Source organism: Danio rerio, chromosome 1 (genome assembly GCF_052040795.2).
Source record: "Danio rerio strain M-AB ecotype USA chromosome 1, GRCz13ab, whole genome shotgun sequence".
NCBI lineage: Eukaryota > Metazoa > Chordata > Actinopteri > Cypriniformes > Danionidae > Danio > Danio rerio.
This window is the reverse complement of record NC_141021.1, coordinates 17094253-17109792: the sequence shown is the minus strand read 5'-3', so window position 1 is coordinate 17109792 and position 15540 is coordinate 17094253. Positions and strand designations below refer to the sequence as shown.

Sequence of the window (15540 nt, the reverse complement as noted above, 5' to 3'; positions counted from 1 at the left end):
ATGAATAAATGAATAAATGAATAAATGAATAAATTAATAAATGAATAAATAAATAAATAAATAATCAAACAAACAAACAAACAAACAAATAAATGAATAAATAAATAAATAAATAAACTAACGAATGAACAAACAAATGAAAATGCAATAATAAACAAATTAAATAAATAAATAAATAAATAAATAAATAAATAAATAAATAAATAAATAAATAAATAAATGAATAAATAAATAAATAAATAACAACAACAACTATTATTATTATTATTATTATTATTATTATTATATGTTATTGTTGTTGTAGTTGTTCAAGATTTTGTCTAAAAAAGTAATGCAATTAATATTCTTTTGATCGCATCACATAAGAAGCTACAGTGTCATTCCAGTACCTTGTTTCATTACTGAGAAATGACATAATCATCTGTTTGAAGTCTGAAATGCCTTTCCTCTGATGCAATTTAAGTGAGGTTGTTAGCCACTGCATTAAGCTCAAAAGACTGACACCTCACACTTCATGATGAGAGATTCTTCTGTTAGTTCTTTCTGCTCTTGTGTGAGTGCTTTAACACTGAACTGCCTCTTGCATCACTGGTTTTATGCCAGCAGCGCTGCTCTGCTTTCTGTTTACCATTCATGTGTGCTGTCCGTGGTGCTGAATGTCTGACGCTAGTTTAACCAGAGCACAACAGCAGTGGACTTTTTGGCATTTGATGAAATAAACAGAAGAAAATCTACCTCAAAACCAGCTTGCTCCTGGCATGAAGAAATAGAAAGTCCTTTATCAAAGTGTGGCATATATTTGAGAAATATGATTCACAAGTTTACATGCACATCCGAAAAATAGCATTAAAGGGGTGATAAAAGTTGTAATTTGTATCTGTTGTTACTGTTCTATCATTCCGAACATGTATAACTTTATTATTATCAATCTTTCATTTATTCATTCATTCATTCATTTTCTTTTGTCTTTTTGTCTTTTGCCATTTTTATCAGGGGTCCCCATAGCAGAATGAACAGCCAACTATTCCAGAATTTGTTTTACACAGTGAATGCCCTTTCGAATGCCAGACTTTAGTAGTGGGAAACTCTCACACATACACTAATACACTACAGACAATTTGAAATTCCAACTGACTTAGCCAGGACTCGAGCCAGCGACCTTCTTACTATGAGTGATAACCACTGAGCCACTATGCTACCGCATTATTTTTATTTATTTATGAATATTATTATGAATATTATTATTATGAATATTATTATTATTATTATTAAACATGTTTAATGATAATAAAATACATATTAACAAACAAATTATATAATAATAATAATAATAATAATAATATTCATAATAATATTCAAAATTGTATCCATTTATATGCATATATTTATTTTTAAATCTATACATTTAATTTTTTTTTTATTTTAAATAAAGCATTTAAAGCTGTAATCAAATCTTAAGAAAACAAACAAACATACAAATAAATGAATAAATAAATAAATAAATAAATAAATAAATAAATAAATAAATAAATAAATAAATAAATAAATAAATAAATAAATAAATAAATAAATGAATGAATGAATGAATACATTCTAGCATGTTCAATTGCTCACTTTATTTTGACCTAGACCTTCATTTATCAAGGGTTGCCACAATTAAATACATTTTAACACCTTCCAGCCATAATTCCAGCTAGATATTAAATAAAAATAATCATAATTGTATTTATCTCTATGCATATATTTATTTTTAACTTACTTTATTTATTTATTTTAATTTGTTTTCATTTATTTTCATATTTATTTATTTTATTTTATTTTATTTTATTTTATTTTATTTTATTTTATTTTATTTTATTTTATTTTATTTTATTAAATAAAGCATTTGAAGTTGTAATAAAACACATTTTAAGAAAAAACAAACAAATAAATAATTAAATAAATAAATAAGGTAACTGTAAATATAACATACAGTACACAATAAATTACGAAACAGAGCATATAATAATAAAACCTTTCATTCATTCATTCATTCATTCATTCATTCATTCATTCATTCATTCATTTATTCATTCATTCATTCATTCGTTTTCCTTTGGCTTAATCTCTTTATATATCAGGGGTTGCCACTGCAAAATAAACCACCAATGAACCCTTCCAACTGCAACCCAGTACTGACATTTCACATACACTACTGCTAGTTTAATTTATGTACTACACCTATAGTGCATGTTTTTGGACTGTGGGGGAAACTGGAGCACCTGGAGGAAACCCACACAAACACAGGGAGAACATGCAAACTCCACTTAAAAATGCCAATGGGCTCAGCCAGGACTCGAACCAGCTGCCATCTTACTGTGAGGTGACAGTGCTAACCACTGAGCCACCATGTCGCCTCAAAATAAAACTAATTCAATCTATTAATAAAATCCATAACAACAAAGTATTTTTCCCCCACAAAGCCATCAAGCCTATCCATCTGTAATCATACATCTGATTTAGTGATTAACTATGAAACTGAATCTATTCAATAAGAGGCATCACAGGGGTCATCTCAGCAGAAGCTGTCTAAATTTAGGCTCTCAGCAGGTGTGTGGGATTGGAGTGTGTCATTAAACCAGAGCAAAAACAATGAAAGAGAGATAATGAAGAACAGGTGGACATCTGGGAGGAGCATTGGATTGCCATGCCTGAATGAAACTCTCTCTCTTCATTCTCTCTCTTGCTTATTGTACATTCAGCTGTGAATTGTTTAGAGATGCAGCGAGAAGAAGAAAGCGCTGAGATTTTGAATCAGTTTAATTGGAATGGAAATAAAGATCATATTCACTCTACATGAAGCGGCTTCTTTTTATATAAATGGCCACGGGCTTATTTGCATGTGTCAGTTTTGAATCGCCAGGTGACTAATTTCACAAGCCGATAATGTTGTGGAGATAAAAGCGAGTATTCACTGTACCATTGAGTGTTGTGTGTTTGGAGATCTATGCCAAGGCAGATCACTTCAAATGAAAATATGAGGCTTGCTTTTGTGGCTTAATCATATGCATAAAAATGCATTGCTCACTTTTGATTTGAATATACTCTTGTTTTATTTACCAATGATCAAAAACGCTGTCTGTCTTGGCTTTGAACATGCAGCTGGTGGCAGCACACGGGATCTGGCTATAGAAACCCAAAGACACGTTTGCAGATTTCACTTAAAGGATTATTTCACCCTAAAATGACAATTCTGCCATTATCTTCATGTCATTCAAATGTACTGATTTGTTCACTATCGAAACACAAATTAAGATTTTTTATTTTTATTTTTTTTATTTTTTTTAAATAAATCTGAGAATCTCAATAGACAGCCTTGGTCCTCGGAAATTCAAGTCCACAAAAGAAACAAAAAACTTTAGCAGTTTCCTTCATCCTATTTTAATGCGCATTTTGGAATAAAAAAACAGGAAATTTCCAGTGAACGGCAGTTCTGTGTGCGCAAATGTCTTCTTGATGGAAGAGGTCAGAGGTGAATAGCCAGACTGGTTCAAACAGATAGAACAGCAACAGTAACTCAAATAACTGTTTGTTACAACCGAGTCATGCAGAATAGCATCGCTGAACTCACAAACCTTGAGGCGAATGAGCTACAGCAGCAGAAGAACACACCGGGTGTCACTGCTGTCAGCTAAGAACAGAAAACTGAGACTACAATTCGCACAGGCTCACTAAAATTGGACAATAGAAGATTGTAAAAACGTTGCCTAGTCTGATGAGTCTTGATTTCTGCTGCAACATTTGTAAAGTAGGGTCAGAATTTGGCATTAACAACATGAAAGTATGGATCCATCTTGCCTTGGATCAACGGTTGGGGCTGGTAGTAGTGGTGTGATAGTGTGTGGGATATTTCCTTGGCACACTCTAGGCCCATTAGTACCAATTGAGCATCATGTCAAAGCCACAGCCTACCTGAGTATTGTTTCTGACCATATCCATCCCTTTATGACCAGAGTGTACCCAACTTATGATGGCTACTTCCAGCAGGATAACGGGCCATGTCATAAAGCTCGAATCATCTCAGACTAGTTTCTTCAACATGAAAATCAGTTCACTGTACTCAAATGTCCTCCACAGTCACCTGATCTCTCATGTACTTAAAGCATGCGAACACCAGCTAGCGGGAGCTCCAGGCAATGGGTCTACACAGCTCTCTGTGCAACTGGATCCTAGACTTCCTGTCAAGCAGATGCCAGGTGGTCAGAATGAACAACATTACCTCATTCACACATCCTCCGCTCGTTCAACACCTGCACTGTAGAGAGCATCCTGACTGGCTGTATCACCATCTGGTAGGGAAATAGCACCAGCAGCAATCACAAAGGCCTACCTAGGATTGTGCGAACTGCTGGACGCATAGTAGGAGGTGAGCTTCCCTCCCTCCAGGACATTTACACCAGGCGGTGCATGAGGAAAGCCAAGAGAATTATCAGCAACTCCAGCCACCTAAGGAACTTAGACTTTTAGACTTTTCTCTCTGCTACCCTCAGGCAGACGGTTTCGCAGCATCCGGTCTCGCACCAGCCGACTGAAGGAAAGCTTCTTAGCTCAGACTATCAGGCTGATAAACACTTAACACACCTCACACAGACTCTTCCATACCCCTCACTGCACACCATCAATATGTAGCATGCACTGCACTTTAGCCAATCCATACTTGAAACAATACTGCATACAACAACTATGTGGACACCTATTCATTGTACATATCGCTGTCAATTTTACATTGTCCTGTTTTTTGGGGAATATGCTGTTGTATTTTGCACTGTCTGTATTTTGCACTGTCATTTTATTTGCACTGTCTGTATTTTGCACTGTTGTTGTATTTGCACTGTCGTTGTATTTGTATTTGTATCTGTATTTTGTACTGTCTGGAGCAAGCATCTTAGCTTTTCACTCATCATAGCACACATGACAATAGAAGTGATTTGATTTGATTTGATTTGATTTGATTTAATTTCAATCCAATAGAGCACCTTTGGGGTGTGGTGAAACAGGAAATTTGTGCAATTGACAACTGCGTGAGGCTATCACGTCAATATGGACCAAAATCTCTAGGGAATATTTCTAGAACCTTGTTGAATCTTGTTGAACAAAGGAATAAGGCAGTTTTGAAGGCAAAGAAGGGTCCTATCCAGTACAAGTATGGTGTACCTAATAAAGTGGCCAGTGAGTGTACTGTATATTATTATATCCCAGAAAGCTGTGATTATAGTGCTGCAAAAAGAAAAAAGAAAAAGAAAAAAAAAACTTACTTTGTTGACCTATAACATCTCTTGAATATTAGGTCAGGTGCACTTTTACATCTATTGGCAGTATAGTGTATTGCCTTTAGTTAGCAGCAAAACATGCAAGGATGTTATTGCTCTAGTAAATGTGCTCGTGGAAACATGCCAGCAATGAATTATCTGACATGGAAGACATATGTATTGAATGTATCAGGTTTCTATATTGTTAAGGTATTATATAGAACTTAGAAAATCCACATACTGTTTTACCAATTATGCTGAGGCATTTAAAACCACACCCAACACGAAAGGGAAAGCACAATAGATCCACAAGATATATAATATGAAACTTTATAATGATTTTTTTTCATGATCTGAGCTTGTAGAACAAGAACAATTTCATTATTTTATTGCATGATGCATGTTTTTGTGAAAGCTCCTAAGTTCAGTGTTATCAGAAAAGTCCATCCTCACACTTAGTGTTAGTTGGGTGTTTTTGAGGTAATTAGAGAAGATGGTGTTTTACCCTATTAGATTGACATCTTCTGGATCTAATTATACAGTTTGAGACAGCTTGTGCAGATACTGCAGTTCCAGACTGCTTCTATTGTTCGAGTGATCGACTAAGTACTCCTCTTCATAATGCAGCAGTTGGGTTCTGTCAGCGACATGAAACTATAAGTACTGCGCATGCAAAAATGACTTGCTTTATGTCTTTCTTTGCCTTCTTGACATTCTTTAAACCCTTTTTTTTCATAAATGTACACAATGTGAATTCAGAGACAATGCAAATAAGAGATTCTTTGTGAAGTTCAGCTTCTATGATTTTAAAGGAAGTTATACAAAAGTGCAGATGTCAGTCAGTTTTTACAGTGTTTAACTTGTTTAAAATTTGTTTAAATGTATTATTTTGTGATATGCACTATAATGTAATATAGCATAAAATTTTATGTATAACAATATATTTTGTGAAAACGTAATTAGATGTTATGTTTGTTGTTGTTATTATAATTATTATTATTATTATTAGTAGTAGTAGTAGTATTAGCATTAGTTTTTAGTATTAGTAGTATTAATAATAATAATAATAATAATAATAATAATAATAATAATAATAATAACAATATTATTATTATTATTATTATTAATAATAATAATATTAATACTACTACTACTAATAATAATAATAATAATAATAATAACAATTCTTGCATAATTATTTTGTATATTTAAGCAATAGTTTAATTGTTTTTTTAGAGAACAGTTCAAGAAAAATATTATTTAATTATATGGAAAAAAAATGCTGTTTTGACACTAAACGTACACTAATTGTTCATATATATATATATATATATATATATATATATATATATATATATATATATATATATATATATATATATATATATATATAGGGCTTGACATTAACACTGGCCAACCCTCCAAATGCATGTACATATCAGTTAGCTAGACAGACACCCCCGTTTGCCACTTTGGCTGGTTGCAAATATTTTTTTTTAATTGCCAGTGCTGCCTCGTCCCTGAAAATTTTAGTTTTAGTTTGAAAAACCGTTTGCCAATATGCATCCAAATGTGCTCTTAGAATCGAGAAGCAGCACGACTGATAACTGTTCGTGCAAGGAAAAGAAAGCAGGTAAACACACTCAATGAGAGGATGATCAGGCGTACGGTGAGACACAGGCAATCCTCACTGACTGACGTTGTAAGCGAGGCACAGTTGATGTGATGTGTGCGAGTGCTTAAAAGCTCCCTTTTCCTTGTGCAAAACAACCGTGCTTGGAAATGCAACTGGTGCGATCATTGAAATCGATTGCGGAAAAAAAGCGGTGCTCATGCACCCACAGTCCTGTTGCTTTCAAGAGATCTCCAGATTTTTTGGATGCATCCTTTCACTATGGCACACAGAATGTTTTTCACTTACTTTCTTTTGCTTACAGTTATTTTTGTTTTGTATATGGTTTAATTTCATTCTTTAAAATAACATTGCTTTAAACTCTCCATTTATCTATAGTTACCTGATGATCTTGGACCTTTAGTCTGGACAAACTACTGTGTATAGTTGTAGATAAATAGTTGTTATAGTATAGTTGTTGTTTTTTTATGTCAATAGTTTTTAAAGAACATTTTTGTTGAATAAAGCCATATGAATAAAGCTATATTTAGCTTGTTTTGACACTTTTTTTTTTTTTTTACTTGTTGTGAGGAAATAATTAGTTTGGTGTGGCCCCTGAAAAAAATGTGTAAATTCTTAGTGTTGAGCCCTAAAGAGTCTTGTGAAAAAAAAAAATTATGTAAACTAACGAGGAGGCATGTGGACAAATTACAAAATGTAAATTTTTTTTTGTTTTTTTAGCATACCAAAGTCAAATTTGATACATATAAAATATATTTTCCCAACATATATATGTATATATGTGTGTGTGTGTTTCTATATATATACATATACATATATATATATATATATATATATATATATATATATATATATATATATATATATATATATATATATATTAATGGGTGTCAAATTAATTGTTTCTTCGGTGCACCACGATGCAGACGCGGACAATTCGGTATCGGTTCAGTAATAATCATAACCAGTTATTATGTACTGACGTCATTTATCTTCTATGCGCTATGTTGCGAGGGAGAGGAGCGCGAGTATTTACAACACTCAGCCAACTCAGGGCCGGCCCGTGGCAAAGGCACCATAGGCAAATGCTAAGGGTGCTGTATATCCAGGGGGGTGCCAGAAATGAGTGTGGTTCAGTTGGTTTTGTTTTCGATATTCCTGACACACATTCAGTTATAGACGGCATTAACTCAAAAAACTCTTACCCTAAAAAGATCTAAAGTGTGTTTCCTACAAAAAGACAAACCTGGTTATGTTTCACAGGTGTCTTTCTTTTTTTTCGCTCGACATTACGAGCACTGCTCCGTTTAAGCCCTCGCAATATGTGTTTAGCCGGGAGAGCTCGCGCTGAAAGGAGCTGTCATTAAGGGACCGTCGGAAAAGTGCTTCTTTTTTTCGCTTTTTTTTTTTCCCGTTTTTCTGCTCCGCTTAGCTCGAGCTCTCCCTGTAGCGAGGGCTTAAGTGTGTGTGTGTTGCTGTCTATGTTTGTGTATGTGGTTGAATGAGAGACAGTGTGGTGCTGTGTGTCTGTGTGTTTATACAGACAGCATGTTATAGCCTCCCCCCTAAAATATAAGAAATATAAGACTGTATATGGAAAGCATCATCAATGCACCATGATGTACCGAGATATCGAATTGATATATATATATATATATATATATATATATATATATATATATATATATATATATATATATATATATATATATATATATATATATATATATATATATATATATATATATATATATATATATATATATATATATATATATATATATATATTTTTTTTTTTTTTTTTTTACAGTAACAGTATTCAAAAAGACACTTGACATGTTTCTATAATATCAAAAACATTTAGTCACTATACATTTAGCTTGCTTGAATTGTAGGCTGTGCCTTTGTCCACACAAGAAATATGGCCACACACTAAACACAGGCAAAATAAAAAAAAGAAGGGAAAGAAATGGTGAATTTGCTCTCGTGGTCCTTCACTGTACATATCGATATATCGATCAGGTTGGCAGGCAGGTCGATCAATGTCAAAAAGGAGCACTGTGCTTTGAAGCTAATCTAAGGGCTGAATTCTCATGCCCAGATTCTTCAGTATTAAAGAAGATCGAGCCTTAGAAAAGTAACACCACGCAACATTCTCAATAACAAACACCCTTTATAAATGATGGAGTGATTTCAGGATGGAGTGGCACCATAGATCTGACCAGGGTTAAAGGAAGCATATCATAAAAACCTGACATTTTCTGTGTTTAAGTGCTATAATCGAGTCCCCGGTGCATCTACCAACCCTGAAAACACAATGAAAAACACAACAATCTATGTTGTGTTAAGCTTTTGTTAAGCCTTTTCTAGCAGAATGTGTTATTTCACAGTATTTCACTATACTAGTGAAATAGGAAGGGAATCATATAAATGAATGACCTTTAAACTTCATGCTTACACACAAAGCAATTGCAGTAGACACTATTTTTCTTCCCTCGCTGTAACAACTTTAGAAACCAGAAAAAAAAGCATTACAAGTGTCCTGTTGTTGTACAATTAACATAAGAGTCTTCATAGACTGCCAAGAACTGCAACACAGGACATAAGTGAAAATACCTAGAAAAATACATAGAAAATACATGCTTCAGCCTACAATTATGTAAAACCGCAAAAAAAACATATTTTAACATAACCTTGACTCCTCTTTCTAGGTAAAATAAATTCTATGAGGCAATAGGTTTTGTTCCTTTTCATGCTATTGTAAGTTTCAGGGATAACTTTTAAGCTAAGAAATTATTTGAAATTATAAACACCAAATAAATAGGACAAACCAATTAAATGGTATGTATGATTTGTAACCGGCGACACATTGTGTAGTTCTGTCGCCTCACAGTAAGAAGGTTGCTGGGTCGCTGGTTTGAACCTCGGCTTAGTTGGCGTTTCTGTGTTTGAATGTTCTCCCTGCATTCGCGTGGGTTTCCTCCGGGCGCTTCGGTTTTATGACATGCGGTACTGGTGGATTGGGCAGGCTAAATTGTCTGTAGTGTGTGTGTGTGGATATGTGTGTGTGGATGTTTCACAGAGATAGGTTGCAGCTGGAAGGGCATCCACTGCGTAAAAACGTGCTGGATAAGTTGCCCGTTAATTCCGCTGTGGCGACCTCGGATTAATAAAGCAGACAAGAAAATTAAGGGATGATTCATAACCAAATACATTTTCCTCACCTATCTATCTTGTTCGGTAGCTCAATTTGTCCTGTGTTGTAATTGTGACACATAGCACTCATAGGTTCGAGTACGGTAAAGCATGGTTCCACAAAAGAGATAAAAGTAATGTAAAATCAAGGTAAAATGTGACTACAATGAATCTGACTTCACCATTTGATGTATTTTGCTTATTTTTCCAAAAGCAAACACTTTTGTTGTTGTTGTGAGTGTACAAAAAAAGTAAACACCTTACAGAATCAAATGGTTATGCTGCACCCAAAATGGCACACTATACACTATGTACTTATGCACTTACACACTCAACAGCATAGTATATATATATGTAGTGTCATCCCAAATGGAACACTGTTTTTTTTTCACCAAGCGGAAATTCAAACCGTTTCCCTGATGATGTTTAATTTTTCCAGATTAATGAAATAAATGCTAAAAATACCAAATAATACCTGCCATAAATATAATTGCTCTTGTATGAGAGTTCATACTTTCAAAATCCACAATAAATAAAGTAATCCAACATCGGTGTCTGAAAGCTCCATCCCTTCCTTTACGTGAGCAAAGCTGGAGTCATTGAATGCATGAAGTGTCTAACATTCCACACTTCCTTTTAATAAGTGCATCATCCAGGTATTTAAAGTGCACTTGTTCTTTTTATGTGAGTTTTCAATGTGAATGCACTACTTACACTATTTATACAACAAAATGGTATAGAGTAGTGCATAAGTATGCGATTTGAGATGGATCTTTAGTGTATTTTGCGTTGATAATAAAAAAAAAGTTTGTCACACAGGTGTGATCTGGCAACCTCAGAGGGTTAAAAACACTATTAATTGTTTAGGGAAGGGTTTCTTCTCGCGGATGTGCACAAGAAAGATCTGTATTAGAAACATACAACATAAAACTTAAACTAAGTAACTTATTTTAGAAATGTAGACAGCACCCTCTAGTGGATTTATCATCTAAAATGTGCAACAGAATGTCTAGATAGCAATGTGTTTAATATTTATTTATATATATATATATATATATATATATATATATATATATATATATATATATATATATATATTTTTTTTTTTTTTTTTTTTTTTTTTTTTTTTTGTAAAAGAATAAGGCTCATATTTACAGTGAACATGGTCTAAACATCTCAGGCATGCATATTGTAATATATGCATAAGATATTGTAGATGAATTTAATTAATTAATTAATTAATTAATTTATTTATTTATTTATTTATTTATTTATTTATTTATTAATTTATTTGTTTGTTTGTTTGTTTGTTTGTTTATTTTTATAAGAAAATGTCTAATATTGCTGGTAAATAGTTATATGTTTGTCATTATATACTGTATTTTACACTGGGCTTTTTTTTTTTTTAACAGTGAGGGTCAGTTCAACACTGTTTCTGAAGTATGGGTCAATAACAAAACTTTGTGTTCTTCCTGTCCAAAACATCAACGTCACTTCATATGTCGAGAATGTTTCCAAATTCCTTTTCAGAATGTGTTTGCTATGCTGTGTGGCTTATGTGTCACTGTGTTGACTAAAAATGTTCACCACATGCCTAATTTATAAATGCACAATTATTCGGCATTATACACGCAGGTCAATGTCAATTTTTTTATGTTTTTGGTAAATATTAAATTATCCCAAATATGAATAGGTGCATTTCAATCAAGTCATTAGAACACTTAAAGTAAACAAGGCAAACAAATAACTGATTAGTCACATGGGTGTAATGTTCACTATTTTAGAGTTTATTCTGCAAATATATTTTTATTAAATTTCCAGAAAAAGCTAAAACGGAACATATAATAATAATAATAATAATAATAATAATAATAATAATAATAATAATAATAATAATAATAATAATAATAATTAAAAAATAATAATAATATTAACAACAACAACAACTTCCCCTATAGGTGAACAAAGTGGCAGAGAAAAGTTGTTGCTATCAAAACATTGTATACTTTACTAAGCCAGTTTCATGACGAAGAAATTGATCCAATAAGCCTATTGATGGAACATTTGCCAAGAAATTGCATTCTTCTTTTTAAAAGTCTTTAGTAATATTTCTAAACTTCAAAAATACAGTATTTTACTTTAAGACATTTATTTTAAAACACTTGAAATTGAGTTATTTTATTTTTATTTTTATTTTTTTAACTTGTTGATGTGTTTTGCCCATCCCTGTTCTGTGCAATATGTAGGACAGTATGCCATATGTTCACACTGGTGTTTTATTTAGACCACAGCACAAGCACTGTTGTGGAAGAGGATGTTTGGGTCAGTAGGAACAAGAAGATACTGAATCAAGTGATCCACAGCATGCACCCCAGTGAATGCATCAACACACACACATACATACACACACCTGGCACCCTGAACACATTTATGAACACACATTCTCTGACAGGCCCAGTATTATATATAGCAGCACTTCTCACTGAACTCATGAACATTTGACTTTTGGCATATTTCATTTCATATTTCCTCAAGTCTGCGTTTACACCTGCTAGTACCATCTGTTTGGCTGATCCGATCAGAAGTAAACAGTACTAAATATAGCTGTAAATAAATGTCAGTCATCTCATCTCAAGTCAAAACAAGACTAAAAATCGTTAGGTTTTTATGACTCAATAAGCATAAACCAACAGATGTTGATGAGATGTTTTCACAACATTGCAGAAATGTTATTGTATGATGTTTTTAGTAGAATGTGCCTGTGTTTTAATTTAAATTTATGTTAGACATAAATAATGATGACATTGCTTTGATGTTCTTGACAATACTACTACTAGTAAGTTATATGTATTTATATGTATGGCCAAACACCAAAAGCGCTTCATAATCATGAGGGGGCTGGCAGTCTCTCCACACCACCAATAGTGTGCAGCATCCACTTGGATGATGCGACGGCAGCCACTGGTCTATGGTGCCAGTGTGCTCAGCACACACCAGCCTATGGTGGAGTGGAGAAACAGTGATACAGCCAATTTGGTCGATTGGAATGATTAGGAGGCCATAATGGGTAAGGGCTGATGGAGGGCATTTGACTTGCAATTGCTACTACTACTACTACTACTGCTGCTGCTGCTAATAATAATAATGCTTATAATACCAGTTTATTCATATATGGATGAATTATAGCAAATACATATATAATTATAACACATTACACTTAACTTAATATAGGAAAATTATACTTAATTGAAGTTCATTTATAACATGACATGTAAGTAATATTGACGTTACTTTAATTCATTTTCATTCATTCATCACTGCTTCGCCCCACGTCACTTTAAAGTTTCTGACAAAAGTTTATTTATTTATTTATTTTATTTATTTTTTTTTTTTTTTGGAAACACAGGCTGTGACATTTCAAAGCTGTATAACGGAACGTGCATGAAAGGCATTTTTTTCACAGGATCTAGAATGTGTTATTTTGCTTTTACATTAGGTTGAATGTAAAGTAAACAGAAACTACAAAATATTGTAATGTTATTAACGAGATGAAATATTGTTTGATTCATTTTACTGGGCTGTTTCTTCTTTCTTGTTTTTTTTTCATAGCTTAAAGTCTTTTTTCGATTGTAACTGTATCAAATAATCGGTTTCTGTACGTTCTTTGTTTTAGGACAGTCCACTGGTCTTACAGTCAGACCGCAATGTGACAGTGAATGCACGGAATAATCTTGGCCAGCTGACAGGACAGCTCACTGTGGGTGAGTAGCAGTTTTTAAGCTATATTTTCATGTGTTTATGTTGATTTATATTAAGTTTCATTTATGGCTCCTGTTTGTTTTTTTGTTTTTTTTGTTTCTTTCATGTACAAATATATTGTCTTTATAGTTTCTCCAAATCCCCCACCCCCTTTTTAACCTGCTAATTTACATGAAGGTAATTAAATTTGAAAGAGAAAACAAAGCTCTTTGTTGACAGTTTAAAGAAATCATCAGCGTTAGTAAGTTGGCAGCAAACATAACATTAGTCGCAGTTGCTTTTATTGACTTTCTTGATAGCGTTTAAGTAATTGACACTGCCTAAATAGACTGTATTATACTTATAATAAACTGGATGAACTCTGGTGGTGATTCCTATCCAAAACAGGGTTTTATAGTTATATGGGCCTTTGTTTTGTTTATTTCTTGTCGTCTGTCTGCCGTCCATTATTTTGTGACAGGCATTTTCTGTTATTTAAAGTGTTTAGGTGTTCACGTCACTTCAGTTTTTGTTCTCTTGCTCTGATTTGTTGCTTAATAACCAATCAGAGTGCTTGGTTCAGCCAATGTCATAGGTTTTGCTGCCATTTATGGAAATACAGGAAACTATTTAAACTGGACGACAGTAGGTTAAAATAGTAAAATACAGGATATTCTCAGTAATACTTGATGTGTTCACAGTGGATAGATAGGAAGGGAGGGAGGAACGGAGAGATGGATGGAACAATGGATAAATGGATCTTAAAAGTCAATGCTGTGAACATCACATCCTTTTGGAAATTGTTTAGTTGATCATGTTGAGCATCCAATTTCAACCAAGATGTGGACAACTTCTGATGTTTTTCCATTTTTTGTGTTTTTTTGCATCAGACATTCAGACAGTTTTCCATTAGCCTTACGTCTGAGTCTGACAATACTCCCTTTCACACAGTCATTCCAGTGATTTTGCCATAAAATTACCCGAATAACTTTGCTGGTAAATTACAAAATGTGCAGTTCATACAGGCAACAACATTTTTATTTGATGTTTTTTTACAGAAAAGAACCGTTCACACATACATTCCAAAATACCAGTAATTTCTTTAACATTATTAACCATAAATGACCTCTGAATGGCTTTGCTAGTATTTGTAAACATGTAGGGGGTCAGTCTTTTTACAGATGATTTCATATTTGTTTCAATCTTTGACATTCATATCTCTGCTTTTGTCAGAGTAAGAAAGGCATGGTTTGCATTAAAAACAAAAGCCTATGATGATTTTCAGCCTTTCAAGACAAACCAACCCAGCAGGCACAAGACGTCACCATGTCAAGATTGAAGTTGTACGCCAACATCGTGGGCACATTGCATTTTGTTTGGAATTGAAAATTAGGTTAACGTCAGAACCCGACCTCAGGCTGACATCAATGTCAAACGTCCAACCTTAAAAGCAACCAAATATCAACGTCTAATGATGTTACAGCTTGATGTTGTGTGGACGTTACCACTGATGACGTCTATCAGATGTTGGATTTTAGTTGCCATGCCCTATGAATTAATGTCAGTATTTAACATTAATATGAAGTTGAAGATTTTGACTCAACGTTGGATTCTGGTCACTTTCCAACTTAAAGTCAACCAAATATCAACACCATTTGATGTCATTATTGGACGTCTTAATAACAT

General features: G+C 33.3%; 1 protein-coding gene and 1 long non-coding RNA gene across 7 annotated transcripts in view; one reads left to right on the top strand and one right to left on the bottom strand.

The window, feature by feature from the left end:
* sgcz (sarcoglycan zeta) overlaps positions 1–15540 on the top strand; it is a 503764-nt gene that overhangs the window by 351064 nt on the left and 137160 nt on the right. For all 6 annotated transcript variants that reach the window (XM_087237039.1, XM_087237041.1, XM_087237040.1 and 3 more), the window contains exon 4: positions 13790–13877. In XM_087237039.1, coding sequence (XP_087093165.1) covers positions 13790–13877 — 88 coding nt within the window. The remainder of the gene's footprint in view (positions 1–13789; positions 13878–15540) is intronic.
* LOC147846759 (uncharacterized) overlaps positions 1–15540 on the bottom strand; it is a 1232122-nt gene that overhangs the window by 1211647 nt on the left and 4935 nt on the right. The gene's annotated exons all lie outside the window — the stretch shown is intronic.